We start from the raw sequence: 12644 nt of genomic DNA on the forward strand, positions 1-12644 counted from the left end.
GTCACAAGCAAGAAGGCCATTATACAAGGCCTAACAGCATCAATTTCCAGTATACAAGTTTCTGCTCCTTTCAAGTAACTGAAACCAGTGCTAATGTAGGCCCTGCACACAGCTTGCAAAACACACATTTTCTATTTCACTGAAAATATTAAAGTTTCATCAAAAAAGTTTGAATATTACAAAATTTCAAAATACATTTTCCTTCTAAATATAGCCAAAAAACCACTCCACCATAAAAAGTTCTTAACTTTTCCCCCCTCATTAAAGCTATAGGAAGCTTTAAGAAAAGATGTAGCCTAAAAATGTAAAAGTTGGCCTTTTTATTTTTTCTTATTTTTTTTCAAAATTAAAAAAAAAAGACATCAACGGGCATTTACTTATAAGAGTGTATGCAAATTCAAGTTATTTGTAGGAAAACAATGTGCAAAAATATTTCACTCAAGTCCAGCTCATGAAAATACAGCTGGAAATCAGAATCCAGGGACCAAATCAGTGGCACAACTGCTGTTGCTTGCCTTTGTTGGAGTTTCTTTAAGAAAGCCACAGACTGTAAAGAATATAACCCCAGACACACTGAACAGCTCTGCATGATTGCCTTGGAAGACAGATGGGCTAAGTTGCTACAGCAGCTGACAGTGGAGAGCTGCTCAAACTTTTCTCTCCTTTTCCTGCTCACTGGCACACTATTTAACTTAGGAGTTTGGAATAGCTTCACTTTAAATTACTTGGCCAAGATTTTTATTGATGATGCAAGTTAAAATATAACTCTTACATACTTACTATGAGTTCTGTAGATACCCTATAGATAGTTGCATGTATTTGCATCTTTTACAGAAGGTATTTAGCTTTTTATTATCTGTCACACCACCACAGACATTCTGTATTATCCATACATTCAACTAAAGCCTATTTCATATCTACACTGAAAGGGTATATCAATGATGACTTTTATTTAAAAATAAATTACTTTATTTAAAAAGCAAATATTCATTGCTGGAAGGCTGAATTTCCTAGACTCAAAAATCACACTAGTTTTCTCTCTTAGAGTAGAGGAAAAAATATGTATTTAGTAAGAGATGGTAGAAGTTGACTGCAAATCACAATAGCACTTCATGTTGGAGTGGTGAGACCACCATTTGCTGCACAGGCTAGTTATTCTGGTTTATAACTGTTCTTTCACATCAGGAAGAAAGAAATTAAAATCTGATTAGCATGACAGTGGTCATTATGAGAAAAAAAACCCCCAGTTGTTTGGGTATTGCCCTTTGCTCATACTCTGAGGTGACGGTAGCTGCTTAATCTTATACAGCAAATTATTCAAGAGAGTAATTCCAGTAAGATAAAATATAAATGGCACAGGTATCTATGACTTGTGTATCAGATCTAGTGTATGCAAAAATACTGATTTCATACATACATACAAATGTATCTGTATAGGGATAAAATGAGAATAGCAACATCATGAATTTGAGTAACAAGTTCAATAAATGAATTACTCACTTGAGAGAAGGGAAGAACTTTTTAAAAATACAAAAAGCTACAAATATTTATCAAGCTTTCTTTGGAGTTTGAACCTTTCACTTTTAAACAAAATGTGGAAAATTATGCCCTTTTTTTGGCAGCAGAAGCAGCTTTTGATATTGCCTGTGCAATACAATCTGGGCATTCAGCTAAGATGAAGGCACTTCTTGACACTCCTATAGAGAAAGTGGAATACTGAAAAATGAGGCAAATGTGGTAAATGTGCTGCTCTAATTCTCTGAGATTTTTTTCTTTCTGAAAGAGTCCAGTACCTCAAGAATGAGCTCAATTATCCCTTCTTCACATGACTGGGGCTTAAAGATAAGTGACAGGTTAAATGTAATTAACTTTATGAACTACATATAATTAAAAGAAAACAATCTGTTAGTTTGCACACACTCTTTTGACATATTTGGTACCATAGCTTGGTTACTATGCCAGAGAAAGCAGTAAATGACAGAGCTGATGAGACAACACAAAATGCTGACAAGGTAGTCTAGAAATCTGATACAATCTTATAGTGAAGAATAAATATTAGGACTTGTTAAGAACATACTCTTCTTCAAGAGTAACTTCCATTTTTTTCACTTGTTCTTGGATTGATTTTGCCTGATGCTGAAGGGACTGCTTGTTCTTTGAACCAAGCTGTATCTCAGAGGAATTCTTCACCAAATTCTCAGCCTGTACTGCCATTGCTTCAGTTTGTTTAGAAAGTTCCTGTAAGGATGCAATACATATTAATACAACCATAGAGTTTCATATATTTACACAAAAAGTATTTTTCCTCAATGTTTATGGTTGGAAGAAAGTACCCGTGTCCTACATGTATATTCTGAATGTGTAAATACATAAAAACAATCTCTGAAGGAAGTTAATTTTATGCTACATTAAAAAAAGTCCATTTGAGCAAATTAGTTTGAATTAAATTTATCAAGGAATGTTGTATGTGCAAAAGTCTTTAACTCAAAAAAAAATCAAAGTTTCTTCTATAGCTCTTCAAGTAATTTATTTTTGCATTGCAGAATATAATGTACATCTTTACTTAATTTTTCAATCCCACCATTCACCAAGTGGATTTTGCAGTACCTCATATTTTGTATTTTCACTTTGTTTAGCAATTATTTTCCGTCACAAACATTAAACCCGCACACCAGAGAAGTTGATGCTGAGCATAACCGAGGTAGGTATAATTTGTTATTGGCTTCATCAAAGGTTAACTGGTGTGTGAACTTAAGAAAAACAAGCACTATTATTACTTCTGTAGTAGTAAATAAAATGGGCTGGGATAATTCTGTGTTACTAAGGACAAATGGCATGTTATGGCTTCTGTCCATGGCGTGGGCAGACATCTTTCCTTTTTCTTCTCAGGTCTAAGAGTGCTATTTGTCACATTCCACACACCCTTGCCAAAGTGCACCCTAATAACATTGACATGCACGTGCTCGACACTGGATTACCACTATACATGATTATTGAGCATAAAATGGGAAGTCCTCAAAATAATACTAACTTTCAGCTTCAGACTATATCTTATATTAACTATAACTATAGATGTCTATAGCTTATATTAACTATAAGCTTCAGAAGCAGACTTTGAGATATCCTTTGTGTTTCTTTTCACAAAATGACTTTTTACCTCTGGGAAGTTTATGCAATCACTCATCTGTATATGCAATTTGCATGGGTATTAATGGGAAATCAGGCAAAGATTGAAGGCAATGCACTCAGCCCATGTTGAGAGGCAAGGCAGAAAGACAGCAGAGTTCCTGCATTTCACACAGTCAGTACCTTTGTCTGATCCAGTTCTGAGGAGAGGCTCTCTAAACTGCTAAAGTTTAAGATACGTTCAAGTACAGAGCTTGCTTGATTGAGATATTTTACTACTGTTTCTTTGTCTCTTTCAAACTGCTCCCACTTATTTATTGTGACCTAAAAAACACACAAACAAAACCAAAAAAGGAACACAAGGAGATCAAAGGAGAGAAAATGATATTTTCCTTGTACATTACTGAAAGAGGAAAAATGAGAAAGTCTTGACATAAAATATTTTTTCCTGAGAAGCCATCTACTCAACAGTGAGTAGATGAAACTCTTCTAAACTAAATAAAACTTTTTCCTTGAATGTTTGCTTATTCATATTATGCTGTGCAAAAAAAGCACTGTTCTCTAAGTTACCAGCAATATTCAAATCTTATGCCCTGTAAGATATCTGAAGTAATACATGCAGATACTTAGGGTGACAAGTAGTAAAAAAAATCAAAAGGGTTTTCAAGTTCTTTAATGAAATAAATTACAGTAAAATGTTAGAGGAAAGTCCCTACTCACAGGAAAATCACACATAAGGACCTATTGGCTCTTTTCTGATAATGCAGAATTGTGATTAACCTACAGCATTTAATTAGCAGTCACACGAACTACGACAGCTTAAGCAATTATTTTCTTGATTCTGAAGCACAGATTAAGATTTTACATATGGGAATTTTTAGAGAAAAAATTTCTTTCATTAATTAGTGCTTATATTAAGAAGTTACTTGAGGTTTATTGATTGTGTTTCTCATCTTGTATTTGCTCATGGGAAATAATTTTGGTGACTTTAAATACTTGCATGGAATAGTGGCCATTTGGATTAACATTCTGCTCAGAAACATGTAAAAAGCAAATCAGATATGGGAGCAAGAAGCTATAAATTCTAATCCCAATTCAGTCCATGATTAGTTATACAAGCTGAAGCAATCCACTTTAATTTCCTGTGACTTTCTCCTTTAAATTTAGGATCACAGGATGTATTTTGCACAGTACTTGTGAGGATTATATTTGCACATCAGGTATTATAAACCTAATATCCACTGAAGGACACTCAACTAAAGAGCAATGCCATCTTTAGTAACCAGAAAAGAGACATCAAAAATTAAAATTCACAGATAAATTATTTAAAACTGTTAACTATTATGACTGAATAGTGGAGGCTTTTAAACACTTCTAGCCAGAATGCTATTTCTTTATTATTTAAGAGGTATACAACTTCAAGAAGTTTTCATAGAGGTAGTGATCATGAAAACCCCCAAGGACCAAGAGTCAAAGGTGAGAAAATGAGCTTAGTTTTTTAATATTAAAAAAACTGGGTTTTACTAAGTTTAAAAAAAGAAAATGAGGAAGAAGTAAGCACGAGGTCTTATTTCCAAGAGCAAAAGACCCACCTGGAGTTGCTCTTCCCGTTTCTCCATAGTCTGCTGCATGCTCTCCAATGTTCCCTCTAATTTTTGTAAATCCTCTCGTACTGTGCTGGGCAGTCCACCTTCAACCTGCAGCCGCTTGGCTTGGGAAATCTGCTTTTGCACATCTTGCCTTTTTGCACGGAGTCTCCTTGTCCTTTGCTAAAAGGATTTATCCAACAGGAAAGATTAGACTTTTTAGCCCCTTTGGGAAACTGGAATGATGCAGCCCCTCTCGGTTTTTGCAGAGGTATGCAATGAGAGTAACAGACAAAGGGACAAACAGGCAACTATTCTTGAGAGTCTCACACTCATCAAGTATATGCCCTAGTTTCCAAAATGTCAAATGCTGCCTTTTGTGGCATGTGCATGGAGAAAAAGAGTGAAAATGTGGCCATTTATCCAAAGCATATTTGAGAGAGCAGAAGCTGCAGCAGTTGAGCAACCACAGCACGAGTCACAGATGCATGTATTCTTCACACTGAATCCACGTCTGCTCTGCACTCCTGAGGCACAAGTTGGAGCCTCAGACTGAACAAAGCAATATATCAGCCTTCTTAGAGAGCAGCAGAGTGTGGCTAGGTTGTGTAACTCTGTCCTGCAGGTCTCTTTGATTTGTGGCACTATCAGAAACTCCTGAGAATACACTCTCTATCCTTTATAACAAGTCTGACACAGCCAGCCTTGCTATAGCAACTCACAACTAGCTCAATTCTACTCTGGGTACCTTCAGGTCTGTGTCAAAATCTGCTTCTGTCTTGGCAGACTCTATACTGCAAGGAAAAGAGCTCAAGGAGAAGTTAACTATTTCTACTATCTTTCCTAAAATGGATAAGGAATGTGGAGTGTTTACAGAATGAACACAAACCTTAACACATACAATAGTGCTTATAAACACCAAAGAGTTAAGACACAGGTAAGACTTAGTGATTGGTCAGCACTGACTGACTCCACAGAAACAGATGTTAATATAAAAATTTAAATAATGTCTAAACATTGGCAGTAAATGATTCCTATTCTCATTAGCTCTGAGCAGCTCAAAAAGTTATTTTCCTATATTTGGCCTTAAAAGCCATGATTCTTGGTGTATGCAAGCCATACCACTGAATAATACTGTAGCCTGCAGATGTTTTTATCCATTATCAGTGCCTTAAAAACCTCCTGTTCTACTCCTACAGAATGGAGGCCCATCTGTCACAAAAATAGCTATCCAGAGAAGGGAGTGAGGGTAGAGCAACACCTTCCCTCCAATATTTAGAGCAGGGGCCACACCAAACTGCTAAAACAGAGAAATTTCCAAAGCCAGAATCGTGCCCAATTTACCATGGTTGAATCTGAAGCTCAAGCTATAAAAAGGTAAAAAGGCAGAGTCTACATATCTGCAGTGTACACTCACCCAAAATTGAAAGTGAAAGAAGGATTTTTTTCAGTGTTTTGTGTCCCAAAACCCCATGTGAAATAAAGCTTGACAAAACTGAAGAGATACTGAAAACATTTTTCATTAAAAGAAATCAATTCTAGGCTATATAGGACTGTTTCCTTTAAAACTCTTTCAAGTTTGAATATAAAGACATATTAATGGATGTAACAAAATTTTGTAATTACATAAATTAGTAATTTTAGAAGAAATTTAACATAGACATGAGTAATTGCCCTACCTGATGATGAAGCAGTAGCTGCTGAGCTTGTAATAAACTTTCTGTATCCAGGATCTTTTCAGCCTCTGCTTGGACTTCTTTAGAGTTGTTGATCAACTCTTCAATTGCACTTTTAACTTCTTCTTTGTACTGGACACAGTCTCCAACAGCACCTAAGGTATTTTCAATCTAACATCACAGATAACTTTAAGTATTTCAAGTTGAAAGACACATCTATATTTTAAGGGCACATTTATATTTGCAATACCTTTTCAAAAATACAGCAACATTTTTTTATATTTAAACCATTTTTATCTCCAGCATTTTTGACACCTTTAACTTTACATTGAAAAAGTTAGACTTAACTTTTAAAAGTTTAACTTAACGTCTCTAGACTTAAAATGTGACTGGGGAGACCTCTGTCTTGTTCAAACATACTCCCTGTTACACTGCCACATGACAAATAGCTACTTATGTGACAGCTGTGACAGCTGCTTACTGGTGATCACCTAGAAAACACACACTCTCCTCCCTTATTCTTGCAGGCTGACCCAGATTCCAAAACACCTGCATTACTCAACACACAAAAAAATTCTGCTGCCATTTGGACTGTCTTGAGCAGCGTTTTGGTCAATCACAAATACATCAAAGTGCTGAATTACCCTGGTTTTATGGACCACGATGTGTGTGTGCTGCAGTGTCCAGTCTCAGCTTGCAAAGTTTTATAAAGAAAGAGGAGTATCCATTAAACACACCAGAAAGTTCTCTATTTATGTGATTCAGCTAAATTCATGTAGCTAACTCTCATGCTCTGTTCCTCATATACTTCCTGTGTTTTAGGGTTTTAATCATAAACAATTCTAGATACTTTTCCTTTTCTTTTCCCTGTTCTGTTCCTTTCCTTTCCACTTTGGATAGTCATTTGAACTCAAGCCATTTAATTTCCTGTTATATAAATATTTAGGTTTTATTCTCCAAAACTATTGCTGAACTCTGGCAATGCCCAGTATCAGTCCTTGCCTAAACAGCCTCATCCATCTGATTAACAAGCTTTATAAATAGTATGCTGGCTTCTAAGAATCAGTAGTTGTTTACCCATAATATAGAGTGCCATTTAGATTATGCTTTTAGATTCAAGCCAAGTATTTTCTTGTATTACCTACATTAAGTTATTCTCATTAACTTGCATTTTGTTCTGACTTTTAGAGGAAACAAAAAACAAGTGATTTAATGCCAAAAATCACCCCCCCAAAAACTAAAAAAAAAAAGACAGTAACTTAAGCTTTCTGCAGTCAGCTTTTCAGCTTTTTGCCCAAAATTTCCAAACAGCTTTCACACCACAGAAGTTTTAGAGAACTTTCAATAAATACATAGGAATTTTATACATTTGAAACCCATATAAAGCCTCCACGAGAACTGACATGAACAGTGAAATCCTGAAGTCTGAACTACTCCTCTTTCCTGAACTCTTTTTTTTTTACTTTTAAGTGGGTCTATTCCACCTTTTAAGTGCAAGATGCTCCGTCTCATCTGATTTTTGGTTTATGCACTTTAACTGTATAAACTGTGAAGCGGTAAGTTCCCTGAGAGCCCACAGAACTCAAAGGTTCAGTGTTTCTGAGAGGTCTTGCTTGTTATGAGTTAGAAATTTCCCATGATTTCTGCAGTTACAGTATCTCCTTTTCATTCAGACCTCAGAGAACTGCAGTCTTTTTCTGCAAGTTCAGGACATGATACACATCCTTAATGACTAGAAACAACCCCAAAGCAGTGCTTTATTTCAGCATAAAAGATAAATAAATCATTAATAAAGTGAAATTTTATATCCACTAGCTGATGTACCTCATGGTTTTGACAATGTTCACTACAAACTGTTTTAAAAAACATTAAAAAATGGATGTTTTGATTGCAGAAACATTTACTATGATACTTTCCAATTCTGCAAAGGGAAAGAATCCAACAGAATAATGTCTTTTTTTTTTTTTTGCCTGGTAGTCTCAGTGTTTAGCTACCCATGGTGTACAAATTAATTTTTCCCTGCTTTAGGCTTGCAGTTTAATTAAAAAAACACAGCAGGGAACTTGTGCTTGTGAAGCCACAGTTGATGTCATGTCATGTGACACTAAGTGGAGAGCTCTTGTGTCTGTCATACTGTACCTCAGCCAGCAAATCTAGAAGTCTCTTGAAGTCACTGGAAAGTTTACAAAGCTCATCCTCTGTCTCTTTGGCCTCCAAATCAGGACAAAGTGAGGTCAAAACGACAAGTCTAGATTTCAGCCAGTTGTGATTTTCTCCATGCTTGTGAATATGCTTCCTAATTTCCTACAGAAGAAATCAAAACATTTCTTCTTCAAATATACAGAATACATCAATAACTGACATTCATGGCATCACTTCAAAAATTAGCAGTGTAAACACACTACTTTAGCTTGAAACACTAGAAATGTAGTTTTTTTCTATTTGCATAGCCCTATCAGATTCTGTTTCAGTCAATGGCTAGAATTTGGCACTTCTTCCACACTTTACTCCACTACTAATTAGACTGTTCTTTAATTAGTAGTGCAATACTATTCCCTCACAAACCTTTTTACTTACAGATAGATAGATAGAGGGCAAGTACCACATGTACATTTTCCATATATTGACCATATTTCTTGCAATTTAAATCTGAGTTGCTGACTTCCCCAAATAGATAATTTCATGCAATATAAAGTTAAGTGTAATTTTTTTTCCTATTTAAATTGCTTTTGTTCCACATCTCTTTTCAACCTGCATTCATTTGTATCTTTGTGGCAATGCTGATATGTTGGCAGCAGTGAAACTACATGAGTAAACCATAGCAGTTTTTGAAGGAGAATCACCCATTAAGCTAAGGGTCTATCAGTTTTATCAAGGTCATGCTAATAATGTTTCTCCATATAGACAGACTCATAACCTGCTCATGAATTTCACATAAACACCTAAAGTATGTGAAATTAAAAAAAATCCCAAAAACCAGAAAGGGTCAAGTCCCAAGTGTCACAATAAATTATTGCTTAAAACTAATTTAACTAAACAACTCAATCTTCAGCTATTCTATCACTTTGTTATCAGTCACCAGTACAAAACTGAATGGTAGACTATTTTTTTCCTCCCCTGTTATACTATGGTAGAAGAGAATTTTTATAATAGAAGATTTCCTTACATGTAATTCAATGAAAGATCATTCAAGAACCTAGAATCCAGAAATTTTTGCTTTTCCTTGAGCACTTTTAACTCTGCATGCAATAAGATGAGGGGCAAATATTTTTTCAATCTGCCCCTATAATTTTAATGCTCTAAATATACAGGGAAAGGGACCTGTCACTCTCTAAATTATTAAAAGTAAGAACTTCTGCTACATTTGCTGTAACATGCATCTTGCTCCTGGTAATGTTTTAAGGAATACTAGGAATCAGCAGAGCTGATATGGTCTCTGTAGTAAAACATTTGCACTACTTTGGAGCAGAATTTTATCCAGAGTCCCAGCAGCAGTGGGCCACAGCTTTGTTGTAATAGAAGCTAAGGGCTCACCCCCACAGATGCTTTACACTGCTTGTATTTGGCAGTATCGTTAACATTTTCCTTTATCTTCTTTAGCTCTCTTTCTGTTGATGAAATCCAGTTTGCCAATTCAGAAAATCTGAAATAAGATATCACAGGATAAAAAAAAAATTTAGACAAAAATTGCCACCAAAAAACAATAACCTCTTAAGTGTAGGCAAAAAATTATAAAATCCACTTGAAGCCCCACTATAATTTGTGGAATTTACACAAAGTATAGTTTTCTACTTGAAGCTAAGATGACAGTATCATTTTTCCCATGGTACTGATCTATGATGACACACAGAGGAGTAACCATGCATAAGGCTCTGCAAGACCCGGGTAGGAATGGAGGTGACACCTGCTCTTATAGCCCTTCCAGGTGTCTGAGTGCTCTGTCAGCTTCTTGTATGTGCTGTCTATCTGGAATTTCAGATCCTTCAGGATTCGCTGGCTGCTTTCCAATGTACCCCTCACTGGATCAGAAACTGGCAGCTTTTGGCACAGTTCTTCCATTCGTTGTAGCCTTTTCTCACACAGGTGGTAAGATCCCTTATCACCAAAGAACAACTGATGGGAGACAGAGCAGAAAATTCAATAGAAATACAAACTGGAAGAAATCACCCAGTATATCTATATATTTTTCATAAACTACTAAATTAAATTAATTTTTTTTTTTTTTTAGATCAAGAGATGATCTGTCATAAGCTGGACGCAAAAAGTTTGTTGGCTCAAGAGTTAGTCAGAACTGTTTATTACTGACATTGAAATGTATTTCTGTAAACACCCCCTTGGAGGCATGGGACTCATACCATGTGTTCCTTGATCATTCTTTCATTGCCTTCTCTGGATAGCACCTTGTTCTGTCGAGCTAGTTCAGCTTTGCACTCCTCCACTGTCACCAGGAACTTGCTTTTCTGGACTTCAATTTTCAAGTGGATCAAATGATATGGGGCTTCTGTTTGAAGATCCTACACACCCACAGGGGCAATAAAGAAGCACAGAGATAAAACACTACTCTCACAACTTCCATGTAAATTTGCTACAAATAAATAGTCTAAAACCTGATAATACAGAAAATAAAACATATACGTTCATAACAGATAGGGGTTTGTTCATATCCGCTTTGTCACCGATGCCTTAGTTTTATCAAAAGGTCATCAGTTGTGCACCAAAATGTGTGTGTATATGGCACATTACAGAGTTACAGAGACATCTTCATTCTTGGCAAGACAAAGCAAATATTTCCTGTATAAAATAGTATTCACAACTGCTTCCAGAGGTTTCTGCCTGCCTGCTATTGAAGCCCCTCATCCATCACTCCAACTCTGACCAGCAACATGTTGTAGCAGGCAAAGAATTCCATAGCTGGTGAGCAAAGTTAGTTCAGTTGTTAGTCTTTGGCAGAAGACAAAATTTAGGCTGATGTCTAACAAATTTGTTTGTTTGGTCAGGAAAGTAACTGTAATTATCCAGCATCAGCAGAAAGGAAAAAATACTAGCACCTGTACTCAAGACAGGTATCATTATGGCTGTATGTAGCAGGGGAGAAATAGGGTTTTATAATTAACTTCTCACATTTCTTGAATTTACTTTACAGGATTTTTTTCAAGAGGATATTTGTAGGTGTTGAGGTATTTAATATTGCAAAAAAAAATCCCCCCTTTTTTTTCCAATTGTATGAGAAGCCAAATAACAAAAATTACTTTGTTTTCTTTTTTTTTTTTTTTTTTCAATATATAGGTCATTCAGAAACTTTCCAAAACTAAGACTGACAATATCCAGAGACGTCATTCACTAACCTTCCACTGCCTATGGAGTTTCCTCACAGCTTCCTGCAGGCTGTGCTGCTCTTGTTCTGGGAGGATATCAGTAAGTTCATCACAAGCTTTCAGAAAGGCGTTTAGGACTCTCTGATCCAACTGGTTAAAAAATTCCTGAAGTGGAGGCAGGAAGCGAGAAGGTGAGAAGATGGAAGCTGGATATGCCAACAGGAAGTTCCCTAAAATACTCTCTAAGTTTCAATGTTATTTCTGTTCCATTGAAGAACTGATCTTTGAATAAAGGAAATTAATATTTCTAGCCACTTAAAGTCCAGCAAATTAATTTATTCTCAGCCAGTACACTGAGATGGTATTTTAACAAGAAGACATTTCAAAGCTACATGCATAAGTTATGGTTATAATACAGAAACAGATATTAATCTAAAAAAGAGCAGTGGATGTGTAAGATTGTCAGAATATAGTGTTCTAACTCTCAGTGGCTCTACTGAAAACCCCACCCCTAGGTTTTGCCACCTTCTGATTGCTTACATCCAATCTAACATCAGTAAGTGAGCTGATCATTCCCCTTTTTGTTTTTCAATATTAACATTAGTTTGACCTGATCTGTACAACTTCTACACGTGCAAGAAATCCACACTAATTTTAGAATTAAGTAGGCTTTTATGTCATGCACTCAAAGATTTCCATGAGGAAGGTCAGAGAATTTACTCACGCTATGTTTCCTGAGAAGTTCTTCAGGATTTCCTTTTTCTTTTAAGCAGCAATTGGCAATCTGTATTACTTTCTCCAGTTCTGCTCTAGACTCCTCAAACTTCTTCATCAAACGGCTATTTGCTTCTATGTTTTTTCTCCACTCACCAGCCTTCCTGACCATATTCTGAGTCACAAGCAAAGAAAATGAGCTGGCACTTTCACACTGAGTTTTATTC

General features: G+C 35.9%; 1 protein-coding gene across 2 annotated transcripts in view; it reads right to left on the minus strand.

Moving 5' to 3' along the window:
- The window catches only part of SYNE1 (spectrin repeat containing nuclear envelope protein 1), a 278124-nt gene that overhangs the window by 177385 nt on the left and 88095 nt on the right, over positions 1-12644 (minus strand). For both annotated transcript variants that reach the window (XM_084201522.1, XM_084201521.1), the window contains 10 exons: positions 12428-12592; positions 11734-11868; positions 10744-10902; positions 10293-10501; positions 9923-10031; positions 8528-8692; positions 6392-6559; positions 4719-4895; positions 3310-3450; positions 2078-2238 (listed from right to left, as the gene is read on the minus strand). In XM_084201522.1, the coding sequence (XP_084057648.1) occupies positions 2078-2238; positions 3310-3450; positions 4719-4895; positions 6392-6559; positions 8528-8692; positions 9923-10031; positions 10293-10501; positions 10744-10902; positions 11734-11868; positions 12428-12592 (1589 nt within the window). The remainder of the gene's footprint in view (positions 1-2077; positions 2239-3309; positions 3451-4718; positions 4896-6391; positions 6560-8527; positions 8693-9922; positions 10032-10292; positions 10502-10743; positions 10903-11733; positions 11869-12427; positions 12593-12644) is intronic.

Source organism: Fringilla coelebs (genome assembly GCF_963513975.1).
Source record: "Fringilla coelebs genome assembly, chromosome: 3".
Classification (NCBI taxonomy): domain Eukaryota; kingdom Metazoa; phylum Chordata; class Aves; order Passeriformes; family Fringillidae; genus Fringilla; species Fringilla coelebs.